The sequence below is a fragment of the Bombyx mori genome, chromosome 10 (genome assembly GCF_030269925.1).
Source record: "Bombyx mori chromosome 10, ASM3026992v2".
NCBI classification, from domain to species: domain Eukaryota; kingdom Metazoa; phylum Arthropoda; class Insecta; order Lepidoptera; family Bombycidae; genus Bombyx; species Bombyx mori.
In genome coordinates, this window is record NC_085116.1 from 1628940 (window position 1) to 1653579 (window position 24640).

The 24640-nt window shown below is 36.5% G+C and overlaps 1 protein-coding gene across 2 annotated transcripts in view; it reads right to left on the reverse strand.

Annotated features, from left to right (window-relative positions):
* The window catches only part of LOC101737830 (TNF receptor-associated factor 4), a 154931-nt gene that overhangs the window by 99752 nt on the left and 30539 nt on the right, over nt 1-24640 (reverse strand). For both annotated transcript variants that reach the window (XM_021350820.3, XM_021350822.3), the window contains one exon: nt 7320-7371. In XM_021350820.3, the coding sequence (XP_021206495.1) occupies nt 7320-7371 (52 nt within the window). The remainder of the gene's footprint in view (nt 1-7319; nt 7372-24640) is intronic.

The following is a 24640-nucleotide window of genomic DNA, read 5'->3' on the forward strand; positions in this document are numbered from 1 at the left end:
ACCCTCGGCCCAACAGTCAGGCCCGCTAACTACTGCACCATCGAGTCAGTTCGCCTGAATTGATTGTAACGAGGTAGCCTAGATGACTCTTTCAAAAATAATCTATTTAGAGTGGATTGAAAGTCAATAGAACCACTAAATAACATGACATTACGCATCGTTCAATGCCATTTTGTAATATTCAACCCAATCAGTGTACGATTTAAGAAAGCTAGGTCACATAAAGCGAAAGGATATTGTACCTATTGAAGAATTTTATTTATACGCTGCGTCTTCGAACAGTTCAAAGGTAAACAGTTGACGGGAATAGTAATGGTTTAATTTTATACCCCTACTCTTTAGCTTTTCGAGCTATTCCAACTACGCTGTGTCTGGTAGATGACGTCACAGGGCTCAATCTGATAAGAGCTGCTAACATTAATGCTAACACAAGAGTAGTACTTCGCAGTGAGTACGTCCACCCATCTAAGCAATAAAAAAATAAAATAAAATAATTATCCTTAATAGGAGAATATAAGAAAATCACGTTAAAACTGTACTTTTTTCCCTACCTAATCGCTGGTAGCCTAAAGGGCTATTTCAGCTACGCCCAGACGGGTAGGTGAGCTCACGGGCTCGACCTGAGAGAATTTGCTAACACTAGCCCTAGCAAGAGCACTGCTTCACAGAGTCTACCACCGGATCGGAATCGCGAAGATCCGGCGAGAAACTCAGTGGGCTAAAACTGTACGTATTACGGCTTCCGCTAAGCCAGCTGACGCTTAAACTCAGCTATTGATTCAGACAAATATTTATCTATATATTAATACGTGAAGCAAAAACTTCGTATCCCGTTTTACGAAAATGGCGCGGACGGAGGAGTATGAAATTTTCCACACTTATAGAGAATATAGAGAAGAAGTGCACAAAGCTAATATTTTTTTTAAATAATGCACAAAAGATACATTAAATCAATAAAGAAAACATTACACACACTACATACCATGTATTTGACGCACAAACGCATGCATACTATTTATTGTCAAACTTTTGTTCTTGACGTCTGTTGTCAAATTGAAAATAGATTAAATATTGTTTGTCTTTGTTAATATATTTTTTTTTGTGTAGTCTTGGGGAAATTTGTGATTATAGAAGTATAAAATACAATCATAATAGTGTACAAACTGACAATTCAATTAATTATAGTCGAATTTCGACTACAGCGGGACCTCTAGTATTTATAATTGGCTTAGCAAAATGTTTTCCGTGACACAAATATGTCGCGTGCTGTTGTTGAAACAAAGCGAGGGGCGATCCCGGAGCTCCACACTATAGAATTAAGTAGTGAGAATTAAGTGATATTTGCGAAATTAAAATTATCCTCTTGTTATAAACTAGCACAACCAACACACACACACACAAACTACGCAATAGCGAACTATAAATTATTTATTTCCATTCAAAACACGTTGCCACCCCTTTCGTTAAATTCCCATTACAATAATAATAGACAAACACACAAGGGAAATATGATGCCCTACAGTAAAACTCAATTTACACGGTGATCCTTAATCTATTCACCCGCTTTTTTTTTGGATTAAACTTGATATTTTATTGAGGAATGAAAGAAAAGTTTTTATAAGAATTTTTTGAAGCGTTCGCTGATCTATCTTTTTATTTCCATCCGATCGCTACCAAGCTCACAGGAACACACACTGAACCAATCTGAAGATTTCCCGAAATCTTCATCGAAATCAGTCCAGCCGCTTCGGGAGTCTAAGGGAACATATGGATGTGTGTTTATTCCAACACGGCTTATATACAGACATGGATTTTAATATATAAGCCTTTATACGTTAAACAATATTGGAACAATAAGTATTGTTTTCTCTTAGTAACCTTAAGGTCGTTTATAAGTTGTTCAATATACGGTCACCCATAGGCATAGCTTAGATTAAAGTAACACTAAATCAGCTATACTTCACTTTCCATTGTGATGTTTTATAGCAAATATTATGCAGCTTACTCCGGAATACCCTAACTTTTTATTTTTTATTTCCCTACCTCTGCTGATAGCCTTGAGAGTCTATTTCAGCTTCTTGACGTATAGGTGAGCTCACGGGGCTCAAATCGGGCGTGTTGCTAGCACTGGCCCTAGCAAGAGCGAGCAGTGCTTCGCAGAATCTACCGCCGGATCGGAAACGCGACCCACTGAATAGATCCGGCGAGAAACTCAGTGGGCTGTGTCTATGGGTTAATTTACTCGTCGAGTCCTTCGCCGCAAGCGACGGATTCGACGAGAACGGTGACCGGTGCTTGTGGTACGTAAAAGCACCGTTAATGGATCGAGAGGATCCGTAATGACGTGTTTAGGGCTACGTCGACATATCCTAACCGTGAGAATCCCTGAATTCAGTACATGCATATGGACCACACACACATGGTAGCTCGTAAAATGCACAAAAACAAATGCAACTGCGGGATCATTTGTCTACACAATACGTACGTTTTTGTCTCATAAAACAATAGAGTTTCTTAATGGCATTTTTTACCGCGTATTTAAAACGCCGCGTCAAAGTTTTTCTTACGTCATTCGGATTATTTAAAATGGAATTAATACTAAACCTCTCAGATACCTACGTCGGTATTATTATCGATTAACGATATAATATTTTTTGCCTGGACGAACCACAGAAAATTTGATTCCGACTTATTTTAGATGCTTTTTTTTTGTAAATATTGTTATAAATTCAATGCTGTTTGATTACTGCTGATAAAGAATGCATAACATATGTACTAACATGTAGTATTCGTGATAGCATTTCACAACTTATTTTTCATTCTGACATCCAAGATCTTACAATCTTAAATCTGCGGCATCAAGCGCGCTAGTATGTCATATTATTATGGATGATTTTATTGTGTATATATTATATATTTTGTATACATCGACCAAAAACAAAAGATACATGTGAGAAAAACTACAAATTCTTTCTTCCATACGGCTCTCTAGCATTTCGATATCCTAGTGGAAGAATTGTGATTTGACAATTTCAAAAGCCTGATCAAAGGTGATTTTTGAACGTTAATGATGATTTTCGTACTATAAAATTGAGACTTACTCATAATCATTTAACATCCTTTAACACCAGATGACCTGTAAGCTCGTCCATCCAATTAAACAATTTAAAAAAAAAGAATTATAATGTTATGAAAACTTTCAATTTTGCAAATATTCATAAAAATAAGTCAATCCATAATAATATCAATCAGATGAACGTAATAGCTGCGAAGCATTAGAGAAGATTCACTTAGGCGTAGACAAATATAAAAACTTTTTCGCAGCTAAAAATAGACGCGTTTATATAACGCCAGTGCGTATCATACAAACCAACCACCCTTCAGTTTTTGTATCGTAAAACAATAATGGCCGCACAAATTGTCCTACAATAGCACAACGACATACGAAGCACACGTGTTGGACATGTTCGCGACACATTTCGTATTCGGACTAAAACTAATATGTTAAATGAAGAATAAATTGTTATTTTAGTATTATTACGTTTTTGAGTTCCTTGGTAGATCAATGTAAGGGCATGTAAATTTTAACTACCAGTCCTATCACTGCTGGTCGACGTATATTTCTTCTGAAGTCACATCGAAAAAGTATGGCGTCAACTTTTTTTGCCCACCTATTCGCTGGTAGCCTTAGAGGACGCCCTGACGGGTAGGTGAGATCGCGGGCTCAACCTGAGAGAATTTGCTAACACTAGCCCTAGCCAGAGCAGTGTTACGCTAGAGCAGTGCTAGAATCTACCACCGGATCGGAATCACGACTCACTGAGAAGATCCGGCAAAAAACTCAATGGGCTGTGTCTAGGGATGTTTGCAGACGCGCACATAGATTGTTTTTACGCTACCATGCGTAAGAGGTGTGCATCTCTGGTAAGCAGAGTGAGGGCCAGCTCCAACAGTTTCCTGAGCATGATCGCAAGCAGGCTGGACTGTGTATACATGAGTCGCTGTGGTGCCATCTCCCATGGGATGTTACCACAGTAATTCATTGTGATGTAAATATAACTACTAACATAGGTCTAAGTCTTATTAACAATTTATATGAGTCATGGTTACTTGCAATAAAAACATTATTATTATTATTATGGGCTAGGTAGTTCGACGAGGACGGTGACCGGTGCTTGAGGGGCCTAAAAGCACCGAGAGTGAATCCGGGAGATCCGACAAGACACGTTTCTGGCGACGGCGGCTTTACGTTGCCCCGTCGCAGTCGGATAATTAGTCGTCAACTAATAATACCAATTATCTCTTCTTCAACCCGTGTCCACACAATGCTGAATGTAGATCTCTTCGAATGCACCCCATTCTCTTCGGTCTCTGGCCTTATTTATCTATTCCGTGCTGCCAACTCACCGTAGAATTGAAATGGGAACGCGTAGTAAATAAATAATGCCACCATTATAATAAGGCTTTTTTGCAACTTTCGTATATTCTGGTCTAGTCAACCGTACTTATCTATGTGAATAAATGTTAATGTTTGTATTTACTGAACCGTTCGTCCGATAGTGATGAAACTCGATTCAGATGTTATTAAAAATCAACAGCTTGTGTTCACAGGTCAACCATGTCACAGATATTGACACACAAGGACATACAAATAAATGACTATAAATCTTAGAATGAATTCACTATGTCACTAAGTTAAACCATGCCAGATAATTAGGTACTCAAGCAACACCTACTTAAATGACCTACTGAGCTTAGCAGCAAGCGTACGTTGCGCGCACCTAGTGGTAAGTCGTCACTTTCGCTCTGCACTGGTATATGCAAGTCTCTGTCGCGATTACTGTTTTTACATTTCAGTTGATTCTTCAGAGCTTTTTGACATGCCTTTCTAGGCATGTCAAAAAGCTCAGGAAACATTAAGAAAAGAAATAATTAGACATTAATAGTAAATAATCAAATTGTATATATTATTATGTGTATATACAAAAATAACTAAATTATCATAAAATGATAATTTTATGTCTTGTCAGCGTTGATTCAGCTCCATCTATATTTCGCGGCCAGAACTAAAAATAAAAACTAAAACCGGCTCACGCGACTGCTCAAAGCTTCAGTTTTCCGTGATGTGAGATAGCGATATTAATAATAACAAATTCGGACGTGCTAAACAAGGACGTGTGACAATGTCGCGTGACCGGTTAGCATTGCAAGGTCGTCGCAAAGAGGTGAGTGACTTTTTGTTTGTGGTATTCATCATTTTATTTTCAACTTTAAAATTAAGCAGCTCAAGATCGATTATTCTATAATATGAATTTGCCAACACAAACTGCTGTAGCACATTTGGCACACAATTAAATTTCTTATTTGAAAGTTTAACAGACTTTGGACTTTATTGTAACTACATAAGGCGTAAATATGACTTTCACGTAAAATCGACACCTTGTTTATTTTATTCGCGTGTTGATCCGCCATGACATTTTTATTGTTCATTGATTCAAAATTGTGAATTAAATGGACGATTACTGTTGATTGAATGTCTTGATTGTTGTGTATGATCGCTGATGTAGTTGCCATAACTAATCTGAGTGTTTTTTTTCGGTTTTGGAGAGGTCAGTGACCCGTCAATCATACTTTTTCGGAAACGAAATTCAAATTTTGTATTTTTTTTTTCAAACTTTAAAAGTTTATTTAAGCTCATAACTTATAGCTTTCTTCTTGTATATCGTTCCCTCACTACTAAGGATCGCGACCACCTGTGACATACTTCCAATGTGCTCGATCATGGGTGGTATAGATCGCATGGTACAGACTACCACCAAGTACTTCTCTTACTAGATCTGACCATCTGGCTGGTGTTCTGCCCACGGCGCGCTTGCCCTCCATGCGTCCCGTAATTATGAGCTTCACTAATTCATGTTCGCGGCAGATGGAAGAGAGCCTTTTTCGGATGTTTTGCTGCCTTATAGCTCTCAAGTGCAGCTAATTAACGGAAATTCTAACGTATCACGCTCGAACGTGGCATTCGTTAATTGAATTTGAATTTGAAGGCGTGTGAACCGAACGAGTCGTATACCGTGCGAAAATCTTAACGGCGCTATGACTATGTTCGATGAGTTCAAGGCCCGCTTACTTAGTTTCCGATCCGGTGGTAGATTCTGCGAAGCACGGCTCTTGCTAGGGTTCGTGTTAGCAACGTCGTCAGGTTTGAGCCCCGTGAGCTCACCTACTAGTTAAGGTTACGCTGAAATGGCCTCTCAAGGCTATCGATCAGCATAGGTAGGAAAAAAAAAGCTGTTAAGTGGTTGCCGGAACTCATAAAAATCTCCATGGGGACGCCACCATCTACTTTGATACATGAGATCTAAGTCTCAACTATTATACATAATATTATTTATAACGACTGCAAAAATTTCATAACGTTTTTGATTTTTATTATATTATAAAAAAACCTATATTTATTAGTCTAACTTAATCCGCACCGCTAGAATTATATAACCCTATTTCGAAATGATTGAATTTCGACTTTAATTCATTTCTTTGAAGCTATCAATATCATGAAATAGCAGGCTTTAATTCTGCACACGAAAACAAATGCTTGACAAAGAACGTGAAGAAATGGTGTTTTATGCGTAAATATTATCTCTCGGGTCTCGTAAGTGAAAAAGATTATGTAGGTACTACAAATGCAAACTAAATTCACATTTCAATTGGCACTAAAAATATCGAGATAAAATCTTACACTAAAATATTCAGCCGTAAAACAAATCTTTAAAATTATTACCGGTAAATGTAAAACACATCTAAAATCAGGAAATAATTCAAAAGACGAGTGGCTTTACGATGTAATAAAACATTGGTTGATTTTATATGCACTGAAACGCTTTAGTTTTATTGTTATTAGCGCCATCTAGCGGCAAGTACGTGTACTACGTACAGATAAATCCTATTATTTAGACCACCGGAGTCGCATAGCATTTGCCTAAGTTCGGAATTAATTATTTTAAGCTGCCAGTAAAATATTGCTCACCCGTCATGTTCTGGCTGTCAAAGTGTTCTTTTAAACAATATTTGACTTATGTAGTTATTCTATACCTTTGTATAGAAATTCATCATATCATTCAAAATCATTCAAAATCATTGATAAAAAAACGTGTATTTATAATTTACATAAAAAAATTAACATATATTATAATGTGGGTCAGATCGGTGGTGTCACTTTCCTCTCAACAATTAGTTCGCACTTATATTAACAGTTTCTAAATTTATTTAGTATTAATAATAATATTAAAATTATGTTTATTCTATTTTATTAAACTTACCTTTGCGTAATCGACAGGGGAAGCGTTAACTGGACACGTGAATAGTCCCTCACTGAAACAATGAAACGTATAAAATTATTTTAATTCACAACTAAATAATTAATAATAATAATAATAAAGCTCTACTGGGACCGGCCTATCATCACGGACAGGACTATTCTTGCGAATAAGCCTGATATCGTGCTAATGAACCGGACGGAGTCTCGGGTATTTCTGGTGGATATCACTACGGAATAGATGATATCACCATTCCTTACGACGAGAACCTTGTGCGCGCCGAGTCAGATAAAAAGACCAAATATCTGGACCTGGCGCACGAGGTGACCGACATGTGGAGGGTGCTATCTACAGAAATAATTCCGGTAGTTGTATCGGTGAATGGTTTGGTCCCTAAAAGTCTCTCAAAACATCTCGAGAGGCTTGGTCTCAACAAAAAGTCGGTGGTGGCCCAAATGCAAAAAGCAGTCTTGCTGGACAATGCCCGCATAGTTCGCCGGTTTCTCACCCAATAGTCCCTGACGCTCCGGCCGATTGTTGCCCACCTCGCCGAAGTGTGTCCTGCCGTCTTCTCAGGCGAGGCAGTATTGAATACACAATAATAATAAGTTTGGAAAATGAATAAAGTATATGTTGTGCCGCTAGTGCTTTCCAGCACTGGAGTCATACCAAAGTACCTTCACCACTCCATCAAACAATTAGATTTACCCAAAAATTTATATTTTTACCATGCAAAAAGCCACAATTATAAATACGTGCCGGATTGTTCGGAAGTTTTTGCAGGATGAAACGTCAGATGAAACTAAAACTAAAAATGATCTTCACTGGGCGTAGGCCCGTGGTTTTTCAGTATTTACCGAAATTCATAGAAATTCTAGAATAAAAACTTTGTACTTAATAATAATAATAATAATTTCGTATAATCCATCTCGCAGTTCGGCGTGCATCTTGGCATAGGTCTTTTTTTTTATTGTTTAGATAGGTGGACGAGCTCACAGCCCACCTGATGTTAAGTGGTTACTGGAGCTCATAGATATCTTCAACGTAAATGCGCCAGCCATCTTGAGATATAAGTTCTAAGGTCTCAGTATAATTACAACGTACACATGTATGAACACATGAATGTAATGGCATTTTCTTTTTCACTTATAATTGTAGCATACTTTGACTTACGCTGAAGTCACTCACAGTTCAAGCGAGCTTCTTATTTAGGTATAGTGAACCATTGTAGGCGTTCTGAGGCCTACCTAAGAAACTTAAGTGTTGTTATTTTTTTAATATCATCATCGAAATTAATTTACTTTTGTAAAAATTGGATAAAAATGTAATTTTATAAATGATAATGAGGTTAAGCGTCCGTAACTTAACAGATAAGAAATGTGTTCGCATCGAGTGATGGGACCATGCCCAAATTCAAATCCCACGCGAAACCTTTACGAATTTGCGAGTGGGAAGCGATCAGCCCAGCTGGTCAAGCATTAAGATAAGACGGACATTATGTAGCATTTTTTTATATTTTTTTATTGCGAAGATGGGTGGACGAGCTCACACACAGGTGTTAAGTGGTTACTGGAGCCCATAGCCATCTATAACGTAAATGCCGCCACCTACCTTGAGATTGATGAGTTTTAAGGTCTCAGTATTAGTTACAACGGCTACCCCACCCTTCAAACCGAAACGCATTACTGCTTCACTGTAGAAATAGGCAGGGCGGTGGCACCTACCCGCGCGGTCTCACCAGAGGTCCTACCAACGGTAATTACGCAAATTGTAATTTTACAGGTTTTATTTTTACTACACGATGTTATTCCTTCACCGCGAAACTCAATCTTGAACATCGGTTAAGTATTTCATTAGAAAAATTAGTACCCGCCTGCGGGATTGGAACACCGCTGCATCGCTAGATACGAATGCACCGGACGTCTTTTCATAAGGACAAGATGACTTCAAATAATATAATTATAACATTATAATAATATTGATAGAAGTCATTATGGCCTAATAGTTAAGGTGTTCTGTGTATCCACATTAAATAATACACTCATACTACTACGTACCTAGCACGTGTTCATAAACATCTACAGCGGTGAAGGAATAACATCTATACTATAATATTATAAAGAGGAAAGATTTGTTTGTTTGTATTGAATAGGCTCCGAAATTACTGAAACGATTTGAAAAATTATTTCACTGTTTGGATGCTACACTATTCCCGAGTGACATAGGCTATAATATTTTTGAAAAAAAATAGGGATCCTTACTAAAACTCCAATAATGTAACCCAAGGTGTAAAAAAATTACCTAAAATATTCTGTACATCGCGTGCGAAAACTATTGATAAAGAATAAAATAATGTACTACGACTTTGTAGAACACATAATTAATTACAAAAAGTGTCGCAACAGGATATGTCTAACTAATTATAGTTATGCCGCAATAAGTGTTCTTTTATTTAGAAAATAAAAAAAACCTCTAATATCGTTGGTATTTTTGTTAAAAACCCGAGCGGAGCTGGAGCGGGCCACTAGTCGTTTAATAAACATTAAACCGTCAAAAATTATAAATGAACGTAATTACTTAACTGTTGGGTCCAAATTAAAAATTAATAAAGAGGCCAATGGCAATAATACACAACGTTGCTCTGGCAACATTCTTACTATTCTTAAACAATGATATCCACACTAAAGCCTGTATCGTTGTTACTAATCTACAATTATTTAAATGAATAAAAAACGTTCCAAATCGCGAACCTTCTTAAAAATTTACATAATTAAATAAAATTTCTCTGGCTCTTCCGTAATCTAGATTGAAATTTATTTATTCAAACCCAACTAAATAACAATACCTACGTTACAGAGGAATGTTCACACGCTATTACCGGTCTTTACGATTTCTTTAAGCAGACAACGATCAATTCAAATTATTTAAATAAGACGTTATACGTCAAATCGTAATTGCAGTGGGTATTCTACAATGAAGTAGGAAACCTATGGAAATGAAACGTCAACCAAAATTTCGTGCCACTGTGACGTCATCTGGCCACAAAACATGGCGGCTTTAGTGCTGTACAAAAGATTTCAATGTTATCAGGTTTTATCGATAAACGTTCTTGGCTCATTTTATTTTAAATATTGTTGAGTATTATTTATTTGTAGAATTTATACTTTAATGGGAAGTAAGTAGGTATATTGTTATGTGCAAATATGATATGATTTAGATGGGTGAAATCTAAGACAAGTTCGTCCTTCGAATTTGCCAAGTAAACGATATGATGATTTTTAAAAGTTGCTACACTGATTTTATAAAGTTGTCGTTTGTCGCAAAACATAAAGATATGGCGTAGTTCAAAGCCATCAGCCCATTTCTAGCATGCTAAATGTTATCGTATTTTGAGTACGTGTTTTTATTAGACTATAACAATCTATTTTAATTGTTTTGCTGACTCTAAAGTCCGTAACATACTACCGCAGCGCACCCCAAGGAAGGTGCGCCGCACCATTTGAATCACTTTCGCTTGAGAGTGATTCAAATTTTAAACTTATCAAGGGACCGCGTGAAAAAAAAAAACACCTACAGAACATTTATTCATTAATTACAAACGTCATTCCTTGTGACTTCCTCTCTAAAATCACTTAATTATTAAATATTTAACAAATTTACAATAGTGTTTTACTCACTGCGGAATAAAACTATTTTATTTAAATAGTTCCGAAGAGATTTTGTCGGTAGCCTTTTTCCCGAAATATCTAAACAGAATATCTAAATATGTTTTGATGACATATTTTAAAGTGGTATTTATGATTAGTGTCATGATCAATAGATTCCGACCGAAAAATGGATTTTTCGGATGAGGGCTCCATAATGAATTTAAATACATATAGATAATAGTTTTTGGGCATCGACTTTCTTGAGATCCTCTAAAATACGTTTTAATTATTATTTTTGTATGTTTTAAGCATGATAAATTATGAAATTTTATATAATCAATCATATTAAATCGATATCAAAGTCAATAAATAATGTACAACCCAAAACAGACGGCCGAACTGACGTGACAATGACATTTGGCGCGCTAAACATGGCGGATTTTCGGCCTCATTAGACGGAGACGGAGATATTTACGTATATTCATGTTTCATTTTATGTACGCACTGAAATACTGTTATATTGTTTTCCTGCGAGTTAAAGTACTGAGTAAGAACGAGATAGATATATGTTTATGTATGTGCCTTCAAAATGGGTGCTATTTATATAAGCAATCGTACGTATAGAACAATATGTCGTGTCCCTACTATATAGGTCTATGGTATTCTATTAAGAACTGGTATATGAATATGTATTCACACACAGAAATGCTTACTTAATGAATTTTACTGGTGGTAGGACCTCTTGTGAGTCCGCGCGGGTAGGTACCACCGCCCTGCCTACTTCTGCCGTGAAGCAGTAATCCGTTTCGGTTTGAAGGGTGGGACAGCCGTTGTAACTGTAACTATACTAAGGTGGGTGGCGCATTTACGTTGTAGATGTCCATTGGCTCCAGTAATCACTTAACACCAGGTGGGCTGTGAGCTCGTCCACCCATCTAAGCAATAAAAAAAAAAATGCGGGTGTTGGCTGAATACACCAAGAGATCTTCGGATATTTAGTGCTTAATAAAAAAAATATTGAATACCCATACATACCCATACCCATTAGTGGTGGTAGGACCTTTTGAGTCCGCACGGGTAGGTGCCCTGCCTATTTCTGCCGTTAAGCAGTAATGCGTTTCGGTTGGAAGAGTAGGGCAGTCGTAACTATACTAAGACCTTAGAACTTATATCTTAAGGTGTGTGTCGCATTTACGTTGTATATGTCTATGGGCTCCAGTAACCACTTAACACCAGATGGGCTGTGAGCTCGTCCACCCATCAAAGCAATAAAAAAAAACATACCCACATTAATTGAATTCTATTTGAACTACTGTAATATGTACATACAAAAGTATATTTGGGTATGCTGTCTATAAACGGCAAAGCGGCTGAATAGATTTAGATCTAATTTTCAGGAAATTTTCAGATATGACGAAAAGACTGATACTGTGAAGTTTGGTAACAATCGGTTAAAATTCAATTCGAATTCGAACCAGCAAAGGAAATTTGACTGCTGCATAATAGGCATTCTTATAAATATATATCGAGGGTGAAAGGCTATTTCGGTTTAAGCGACATTTTTGCAACTTTACAGGAAAGCCATATAAAGTTTATAATTTGAAAAAAATCCTAAACTATACATTAATACGTGAAGCAAAAACATTACCCATTTTTACGAAAATTGCGCGGACGGAGGAGTATTTTTCCCACTCTTATAGAGAATATAGAGCAGGAGTGCAGAATGTTAATATTTTATTTAATTATGCATAAAAATTACATAAAGAAACCATTTCACACGCCACTATGTATTTGACACAACATATATATAAACTCTTTGCTTACTGTCAAACTTTTGTTATTGCTTACAGTCTGTGGTCAAATCAAATTGAGAATAGATTATTAAGGTTTGTCTTTAATATTATTTCTCTAAAGTGTAGTCGTGGCGTAATCTGTGATTATAAAAGTATAATAGTCTTTGATAATAGAACCATAATAATGTTCACACTTATAATTTCAATTAATTATAGTCAATTTTCGACTACTGGGGGAACACTAGTATCAAATAAAATGGATACCTAACGAATACCTTACGGATACGATTACTGTTTACGCTATCGAGATCGTTAAAAAACTCGCACTAAGCACACAGGTCGAGGTTCCTTTTTTATTGCTTAGGTGGGTGGACGAGCTCACAGCCCATATAGTTGTTAAGTGGTTACTGGAGCCCATAGACATCTACAACGTAAATGCGCCACCCTCCTTGAGATATAATTTCTAAGGTCTCAGTATAGTTACAACGGCTGCTCCACCCATCGAACCGAAACGCATTACGGCAGAAATAGGCAGGGTGGTGATACCTACCCGTGCGGACTCACAAGAGATCTTACCACCGGTAAAAGGTAAGGTCTCATTTGTGTAATACAATATGATGCCCTACTTAATTTATTTTGCAGAATCTTCAACAAACAGCCTTTGAAATAATATAATTTTACAAAGTTGGCCACCACTACTCTCTCAAACCGTAACAATTTTGACTTAAAGGTCTAGATACCAGGCCATAAATTCCAAAAAAAAAAACCGGAACAATTCAACCTCATTTGCCTTTTCCGATTACCTTATTTAATAATCTCGTATCAGAACTCATCAAAAGGTCATTGAACCAAACTAAAATATGAATATCAAAATGAATAGGAAGTCTAAGTTACGTATGTTACAGTATTCGTGTTGTTGACATTGTTCATGCCAACGGGTGATCAACGAAACGCGGTTTCCCATCGGTGTCGCTTACCACCGGCCGGACCGGTTGTTTGTTTACGTTTTGTTTCGATATCGATTACAATTCGATGCGGTGGAGGACCTAGAATATGCATACATACGTAAACAAATAAAATAATTTCAAAGTACATCTTTGTAGGATTTAACATTTAAAAATAATTTATGTTTGTTGATAAATATCACTTGGTTATTTAAGGTCCATATTGTTCTAATATAACTAAGACTTTTAAGGAGATAATTTAATAAAAAATATATATATTATAATTCCTAGCAAATTAAAAAAGTTATAGATTACAAAATGAACACAAAAGCAAATGCATATTGATTTATTTCAGCAGTGGGCAGCGGCTTGGCTCTGCTCCTGGCATTGCTGAAGTCCATGGGCGACGGTAACCACTTACCATCAGGCGGGCCGTACGCTCGTCTGCCTACAAAGGCAATTAAAAAAAATTCAATTCGGATATTTAAAAAGTTGTACACAGTAATTACTTTACTACATAGTAATAATAATTATTGAAGTGAAACTTCCTTATCGGCGTTGGAAAAAAATTTACCGTCACATTTTTCGGTTACGCGTCACTTTTTTCCGTTACGCGCCATCTGTTTTGTATTCATGTCTATGATAATAAAATCCTTTTGTTTAAACTTTATCTAATTTAACTTTTTGAAGTGAAACTTCCTTATCGGCGTTGGAAAAAAATTTACCGTCACATTTTTCAGTTACGCGTCACTTTTTTCCGTTACGCGCCATCGGTTTTGTATTCATGTCTATGATAATAAAATCCTTTTGTTTAAACTTTATCTAATTTAACTTTTTTGTATTCATGTCTATGATAATAAAATCCTTTTGTTTAAACTTTATCTAATTTAACTTTATTTAACCAATTTCTAGAAAGTTGCATGTAGATCATTTTTCGAAAAATAAGGCCATAAACAAGTTTCACTTCTTACGTGTGTACACTAGTACACGCACACATTTTTGAAGTGAAACTTCCTTATCGGCGTTGGAAAAAAATTTACCGTCACATTTTTCGGTTACGCGTCACTTTTTTCCGTTACGCGCCATCTGTTTTGTATTCATGTCTATGATAATAAAATCCTTTTGTTTAAACTTTATCTAATTTAACTTTATTTAACCAATTTCTAGAAAGTTGCATGTAGATCATTTTTCGAAAAATAAGGCCATAAACAAGTTTCACTTCTTACGTGTGTACACTAGTACACGCACACATTTTTGAAGTGAAACTTCCTTATCGGCGTTGGAAAAAAATTTACCGTCACATTTTTCGGTTACGCGTCACTTTTTTCCGTTACGCGCCATCTGTTTTGTATTCATGTCTATGATAATAAAATCCTTTTGTTTAAACTTTATCTAATTTAACTTTTTTGTATTCATGTCTATTGTGAGATATCAAACCAATTCATAAACGCATTCGATACCTGTAATTCTAAAATGTAGCTATCTCGCTCTTAACTCAACTTCCGTCTTGTCTTTTCCTAACAGTGTTCGGTTAAGTGTGCGCTCCTATATTAAATAATACTTATTAGTTAATTAAGTGTTTTAATCCATATATGAAAGTGGCGACGAGGATGGGATACGAACCCACGCGTGCAAAGCATTCAGCATTCAAGTATTCAGCCCAGGCTGGGGAAATTTCAAAGGCGACGTCATAAATTTAGTTTTGAAAAAGGAGGTAGAACCCAAGTGTTTACCAGTGAGACGCGTACCATATGCTCTTAAGGACAAAGTAAATAATGAAATAAAAAGATTATTGGACAATGGTAGGATCACAGTAGTAAAACACAGTAAATGGGGCACCCCTGTAGTACCAATTTTAAAATCGGATGGTTCAGTAAGATTGTGCGGAGATTACAAGTTAACAGTAAATAAGTGTTTGGAAGTAGATCATTTCCCTTTACCGCATGTTGAAGACATTATAAACACCCTACAAGGGGGCGAATATTACTGCGAATTAGACTTAAAAGAAGCATATTTGCAAGCGCCTTTAAGTTTAGAAAGCCAGGATTGCACAACCATTGTAACCGAGATAGGAACATACAAATATAATTATTTACCATATGGGGTCAGTTCAGGACCTGGTGCATTTCAGCGTCTAATGACTAAAAAGTTGGAAGGTATACCAAACATAATTGTTTTCATCGATAATATCTATATAAAGGGAGATAGTTTGCAAGATACTTATGAAACATTATGTAAAGTTTTAGGCAGACTACAAGAAAGTGGCGACGAGGATTCTAACCGAGAAAAAGCATTCCTAATAGTCAAGCAGAAATTAGCGAATGTTTCTAGCCTTCAGCATTATAATATTAATTGGCCTTTGATATTAACTTGTGATGCCTCAGAAACAGGATTGGGGGCAGTCCTATCAAATAGGAATGAACAAGGTATAGTTCAGCCTATAGCTTTTGCCAGTAAAAAATTAAATGATACAGAAAAAAAATATGCTACTATAGATAAGGAAGCAATGGCTATAATATTTGGTATAACTAAATTCTATAACTATATATATGGCAGACACTTTGAGTTGGAAACAGACAATGCTGCATTAGTACGAATATTTGGCCCAACAAAAAGTATACCTAAAATGGCAGCAAAAAGGTTACAACATTATGCTATCTTTTTGTCCGCTTTTAATTACAGGGTGCGTCATATTAAAACATGTATGAATCCGGCAGATTATTTATCAAGAACTGTAACAAAATTTGAAAATAATTGTATAAATGACCATTCGTTAATTGTAAGTGCTAATTTAAGTAGTATTTATCATGTAAACAATGCTGAAATAGAAACATTAGATTGGAAGAAAATTCAAAGTGAAACAAAAAAAGATGTAATATTGACTAAAGTAGTTCGCTATATGATGGATGGTTGGCCGCATAAAAAACAAATAACTAAAGAAATGAGGCCATTTTATATTAGAAAAAATGAACTAAGTATTGACAGAGAATGTTTGTTTTGGGGGTTTCGTATTATTGTACCAGTATCTTGTAAAGATCAGATACTATCTGAAATACACAAAAGTCATTTTGGTATTGTGCGTATGAAAGAAATTGCTAGGTCATACTTCTGGTGGCCTAAATTAGATAGGGACATAGAATTAGTAACACAGACTTGTATGATTTGCTTACAAAATAGTAAGACCCCACCAAAAACTCAAAAACCATGGCCAATACCGCCTGGTCCATGGCATAGACTTCATGCAGATTTCTTAGGACCGTTTTACAATAAAATGTATTTAGTAGTAGTAGACAGTTATTCTAAATGGCCGGAAGTATTTGAAATGAGTAATATCACTTCAAACAAAACAATAGAAGCTTTTAAGAATATATTCTCAAGATTTGGGTTACCAAACCACTTAGTAACAGACAATGGTAGAAGTTTCACTAGCTCTGAATTTAGGGATTTTTGTAAATGCAATCAAATAAAACACACATTCTCAGCTCCTTACCACCCAGCCACAAATGGGGCAGCTGAGAGGTTTGTAGGAACTTTCAAAACAGCTGTTACAAAAATTAAAGAAAACGGTCACACCTTATCAACAGCAATTAATATATTTTTAAATGACTATAGAAGTACACCACAGAAAAGTACAGGGGTAGCACCATCAAAACTTATGTTGGGGAGGGAAATAAGGAATAGATTTAGTTTGTTACGTCCACCACCTATAGAGGAAAACATGAAGAATGTAGTCAGCAAAAGGAAGATAGGAAATAGAAAAACTAATTTGGTAGTGGGGGAAAAGGTTATGGTTAGAGACTATAGGAAGGAAGCTAAGCCATGGGTCCAAGGTGTAGTACTAGCTGAGTCAGTGCCAGGTCTTACATATATGATAGATGTGGAAGGTCAAACATGGAAACGGCACGTCGACCAAATAGTTTCATGTTCACAGTGTGATGATTAAAAGCAATATGCATTTGTGTAGTTAAGAGGTATTGTAATCTATGGCTGACGGCATTTATGTTTATTATAAGTTGGGGAGAGTGTGAGATATCAAACCAATTCATAAACGCATTCGATACCTGTAATTCTAAAATGTAGCTATCTCGCTCTTAACTCAACTTCCGTCTTGTCTTTTCCTAACAGTGTTCGGTTAAGTGTGCGCTCCTATATTAAATAATACTTATTAGTTAATTAAGTGTTTTAATCCATATATGAAATCTATGATAATAAAATCCTTTTGTTTAAACTTTATCTAATTTAACTTTATTTAACCAATTTCTAGAAAGTTGCATGTAGATCATTTTTCGAAAAATAAGGCCATAAACAAGTTTCACTTCTTACGTGTGTACACTAGTACACGCACACATTTTTTTTTGTATTCATGTCTATGATAATAAAATCCTTTTGTTTAAACTTTATCTAATTTAACTTTATTTAACCAATTTCTAGAAAGTTGCATGTAGATCATTTTTCGAAAAATAAGGCCATAAACAAGTTTCACTTCTTACGTGTGTACACTAGTACACGCACACATTTTTGAAGTGAAACTTCCTTATCGGCGTTGGAAAAAAATTTACCGTCACATTTTTCGGTTACGCGTCACTTTTTTCCGTTACGCGCCATCTGTTTTGTATTCATGTCTATGATAATAAAATCCTTTTGTTTAAACTTTATCTAATTTAACTTTATTTAACCAATTTCTAGAAAGTTGCATGTAGATCATTTTTCGAAAAATAAGGCCATAAACAAGTTTCACTTCTTACGTGTGTACACTAGTACACGCACACATTTTTGAAGTGAAACTTCCTTATCGGCGTTGGAAAAAAATTTACCGTCACATTTTTCGGTTACGCGTCACTTTTTTCCGTTACGCGCCATCTGTTTTGTATTCATGTCTATGATAATAAAATCCTTTTGTTTAAACTTTATCTAATTTAACTTTTTTGTATTCATGTCTATGATAATAAAATCCTTTTGTTTAAACTTTATCTAATTTAACTTTATTTAACCAATTTCTAGAAAGTTGCATGTAGATCATTTTTCGAAAAATAAGGCCATAAACAAGTTTCACTTCTTACGTGTGTACACTAGTACACGCACACATTTTTTTTTATTTACTGGACTAGTAGGAGTAGTAGGACGTCATGTGAGTTCGTACGGGTACATACCAGCAGCCTGCCTTTTCTCTACTTATTTCCTGGTAGCCTGAGGGCCTATTCCAGCCTCTCGCGAATGGGTAGGTGAGCTCACAGATTCAACCTGAGAAAATTTTCTAACACTCGCCCTAGCAAAAGCAGTGCTTCACAGAATTTATCTTCGGATTGAATCCGCGATCCACTGAAAAGATCCGGCGAGAAACTCAGTGGGTTAACCACCCTGCCTATTTCTGCCTTGAAGCAGTAATGCCTTTCTGTTAGAAGGGTGGACCAGTCATTGTTCTTTAAAAACTGAGACCTTAGAACCCATGTTTCAAGGAGGGTAGCAGTATTTACGTTGCAGACGTCTATGGGCCCCGGAACCCGATTAAAGCCGCTGGGCCGTGAGCTGATCCATTCATCTAAGCAATAAAAAAACAGTTTGAACGAAAAACTATAAAAACATTCCAAAAAAAGGTTGTTTAGTATGTGTCAGTTTCGCAACCCTATGCGTGCAATACATTTTTGCGTATACATTAGCATTTCAATTAGTCGTTGCAACTACATCGCTGTTTGGGTTACAAAGCGTCAATCGTCACCATGTTCACCACTTCGAGAAGGTGGCACGACATGAAAACCCTCTTGTCGTGGCCGCCGGTAATTACATGCCCGATCCTGTGGACCGAATTGTAAACAGCCGACGTCGCCCTAAGCAATTCATTCAGTGGTAGATTCTGCGAAGCACTGCTCTTGCTAGAGCCAGTGCTAGCAACACTCCCGGTTAGAGCCCCGTGAGCTCAAGGAGAAGCTGAAATAGCCTCTAAAGGCTATCAGCATAGGTAGGGGGGAAAAAAACGTCACCAAGTTGCAATGTCGGAGGAATACGATAGATTCGAAACGCTCATGACCTCAAACCTCAACCGCCCACACCGCTCTACAGACATACTATTACTACTGGCGGATGAGGCAATAGGGCAGGAGACGGGATTGCAATCTGGTATTCCGAACGCTCCCGCTAGCTCGCTAGCCGAATCTCGTGGGAGTAATCCTCCTATTTCTGTCGAGAAGCAGTTACTGCGTCTTGTCTTAAGAGTGGCACAGTTAAATTCACTATTAAATTAAAACTTAAGAGACTATATTCTAATTATGAGGTTATTACGCGAATTGATTTTTATTTTATTGCATTGTGTCAGTCTTATATCGTGGAAATCATTGGTGAGCTTGAGTTAAGTGCGTCATAAAAAATAGTACCAGTGCGCGGGATTTGAACAATGGGAAAGTCTCATCGATAATGGTAGTACTCCGGGCGTGTTATCCATTAGGCCACGTCGATTTGAATCATGACGTATCAGTGTTTAAAGTCGAATTTCGATTGACCTTTTTTTGTCATGTATGGTTCTAAATGTTATCCTGTTCAGACTTCGAACTTCAGTTTTCATTAGCTCGAAGCCATTAAACCCGTTAAATTCGACTATTCTTTTTACTATGTCGCAGCGGCGTAAAATATGCAGAGATACAATGTAAGTGTGAATCTTTCGTTAGAAACTCTCGTGTGATTACTGTTAGCGTGCTGTGAACACGACATTGCGACCACACGGTTGCATGTCGTTGACACAGATACGACGCAAACTCCTGGATTCGACCACCTTTTTTTTTGTTTCTTTGTAAACAGAAGGTCGGGACCTGTCTCGCTGTTTATCTTCAGGAGATGGGTATGGTGGTAACCTAGTAGTCCTCAAGACATCCAGTGTTCTTCTATCGATTGTACTCCAACCCCGCAGACTTTTATTACCGCTTATTAACAATACTATTTATATCGTATTTATGTATTTATATCGTATAATAAAAATCAAACCCGCAAAATTATAATTTGCGTAATTACTGATGCTAGGACCTTTTATAAGTCCGAACGGGTAGATAGCACCGCTCTGCCTATTTCTGCCGTGAAGCAGTAATGCTTTTCGGTTTGAAGCGTGGGATAGCCGTTGTAACTATCAATATAGTTAAAACGGCTATCCGATATAAGTTCTAAGTTAGATATAAGTTCTAAGGTCTCAGTAGACCTTAGAACTTATATCTCAAGGTGCGCGGTGCACTTACGTTGTAACCGCTTAAAAACAAGTGGGCCATGAGCTCGTCCACCAATCTAAGCTATAAAAAAAAAGAACGTAGTCTCTGCTTACATAAGCTTACTTCGGAAATCTAAATAGATGTTCGTCATTTTTAATTATTAATTTTGTGAACCGGCTATTACAATATATCAAAATGCTAAAAACTTTTTTTTTCTTTACATCTATTCGTAAATATTAAACCAGTTTTCATGTACTCTGAACACTCGAAATATTGTATAAAATAGATTATTTTAAATTACCGAATTAAACAAAAAAGTAGCTTTGTACAAAACAATGTAATGATGAGGTGGATGACTGCCAATTTTTTTTTCTTTCACATTTGAGTGAACAAGGCCCAACTCTTGTTTATTAGTTACCGAGGACCATAGACAAGAACAAAGTGAACGTGGCCATAGATACAAGCGGAAGGATGATCATTTGTTCCCTTAAAACAAAATTTATAATATTCGAGTTTTGACTGAAAATACAAAGTTCAATAGAAACACCCTCCGAATTGAGGCCCCCCTCTTATTCTTAAGTCGACAAATGTATGTAAAATGCGCATCCGAGTGTGACGTCAAAATATCACATTTAAATAACATTAAAAGAACCGTTAGTTACGTGTAATTGAATCTTCCACAGCGACCACTCGATATTTGTTAAGGAACTACAACACTTCAGAGCGATTGATATCGTAAGCTATCAAACATTTTTCGAATTGGTCAATCTTGTCATGCGTTGACGAAACGGATACTTAGATAATTTGCAAGATTCTACAGGAAATAATATGGGTAGCTTAAAACAAACAAAAACTCGCTTAAATAATAAATCGAATCAAGAATGAAAATTTCAAGTTAACTTTGCACGTAAACAAACAAACATACGTACGATAATGTATGTTTAAAATAGAAAGTACGCTATCTGAACCAAAATCTACGGGCTCTCACCTCCTAATACTACTACTGCGCTGGCGCTGTGACCCCGAAATAGGTCTTGGCCTTCGACAATAAACATCGCCTTGCCAGTTCGACACTTGGAGCTCACGTAAATTCCCTTCCACAGCGTCAAACCAGTGGTACCTAGGTCTCCCTACGGGGCCGCGTCCCTCCGGTTGGTAGATAAACTTAATTGAAGTTCAATTATCGAACATCGAATTATCAATAGTAATACCAACAGACCTTTAATTACAAAGATAAATGTCGCGTATTAACCGAAAACGTATTAAGCGACATAAATCAAACAGCTTTAATCACTAGGGGTGAACCTCGTAACAATAACTGGAAACAAATCACACACGGTCATTCGGCTCCAATTTAGCATTAGCACAGGGCTATGTGTACCAGAGACTGACATACATACTAGTATACTTTTAAAAATATACATATTATGTAGTTAAGCTGCCAGGCAAACAGCAAAGAAAGGAGACTGAAACGATTACATACATTTTTGGGCCCGAATGTAACGTGATGAAACTAATATGAATTAATAGATTCAGATTTATCAGTACCTTGCTGAAAATTATAAAAGTTTTCTCAATCTGAGAGCCGAGTTAATAAAGATTTAGTAAAAGTTAGGTTATGTTACAATCTCTTTAAAAGAGCTGAATAATAACTTATTTAAGCATAAGTAAATGTTTATTATATCCATTGGATAATCTTTTAAATGTCATATTATGAATGAATATCAATGATATATATCAGGTATGGAATATGGAATTGCTATCCCACAATTCACACAGCGATCCATAATTTCAACAGTATCCAATGCAATAATTTCAAGTCAAACGTGTGAGCGATCTTCGGTGTCCAGTGTAGAAGCAATTGTCGTACAAGGCTGGCAGAGTTGTAATCCGTAATAATAAAGCAGTGATCGTTGAAAATATAAAAAAGCCCGATAGATACACACTCAAAATGCGTCGAAGATACAAAACGAGTAGAGCAGAAAAAACCAACAAGCGCAAAAAAATAATTGTATAATCTATGAACAAACGTCATGTCAGCTTACTGTCAAAGCTGTCATCAAAAATACAATCGATTTTAATCGATTTGAAATCGATAATCATATTACTTTGCTAAGTAATAATAGACTTTTTCTTCATTTATGTATATAATCGCAATTAAATCCGGCGCATACCGCACTTGTATACAACAAGTATAAATCGCTCATTTAATTACTTTGCATTAATTACCTAGTACAATGTTTTTCTTTTTATAATCCTGTAATCGATTAATTAAATCGATCACACCGTTATACCAACAAAAACTAACTTTCTCATTTTTCTCCGGTCCCAGAAAGAGGATTGAGGTGATTTTTTATATTCTTATATAAAAAAATATGACAAATTTTTTAGACTAGATTCCAAGTTATTACATTTTTGGCCCACGATTTTCCGTCTCCTTTGTTCATCACACAAATGGTTGCCCCGATGTGGGAATCGAACCCACGACGCTGGACATCACAGTCACAAGCTTACTACTGTACCAGCGAGTCAGTCACACTAATTAAATTAAAAAAAAACAAATTATATGTCTTTAGAGCCAAATGCCATAAATCCTGGAAGAACTAGGCGTCTCCACAAGACTCTCCACCATTTGCCTACATAGGATTTTAGAGTTTTTCGGTCACGTTGCGAGGAATAAGGGCGATAATCTCGTCACCGGCAAAGTGGAAGGAAAGAGGCCCAGGGGGCGTAGTCCCATGCGCTGGTCCGATCAGATTAAGACGACGTTGGACTTCAGCATCAACGTCGATATCCACTGCGCGGAGGACAGGAATAAATGGAGGAACATCACTCTGGATCCAAACCAGCCTTTAGGTTAAGGTAGTTTAAACGTTAATTTTGAGTTTTGTTTTAATATTATTACTTGATTTTTTGTTGTGTTATTATTGCTTTTATTCTATTCCGAGATTGTAGTTATTGTTTTTATTAAATTCTGGTATACTACATGAAATGTTAATGAATGTAATATGGATGCAAAATCTGAAGTAAATGTAATAAATAAAATTAACAAAATAGTCCTGACAAAAGTGCTCCGTAAAGGTCACTAAGGAATACGAAGCACGGAGGGAGAGCCAAATGTTTGTTATATTATGAGTATTGGCGCCAATTACGGATTTCCCTCAGAACAATCCCCTATAGCAAACAGCATCGCACGCCTGCTGGAGTGTGCACAAAGCTAACTCGCCCGTGCATATCGGACGGTGATCGTTAAACAGCCACTGCTTAATTCGTAGAAATTAATCTTAAGGAGCTGCAATTAAAATATCATCGCGCCGCTAATTAAACGGAGTGGACAGAGCTTATCCGTGAGTTTGTTAATTGCATCCGTAGCGTATTTATTCATCAGTGTACTTAGTAACTAATGGGATTCTCACTATTTAAGCGATTTATTTAGGAATCGTCGTGGCCTAAAGGATAAGACGTCCGGTGCATTCGTATCTTGCGATGTACCAGTGTTCGAATCCCGCTGGCGGGTACCAATTTTTCTAATGAAATACGTACTTATCAAATCTTCACGATTGACTTCCAAGTTCAATAAAAATCAAACCCGCAAAATTATAATTTGCGTAATAACTGGTGGTAGGACGTCTTGTGAGTCCGCACGGTACCACAACCCTGCCACTTAACATCACGTGGGCCACCCACTTAAGCAAAAAAACGTAAAATAATTTTGTTCGAAGTACCTAAATAATATTAATATATTTTTTTCAT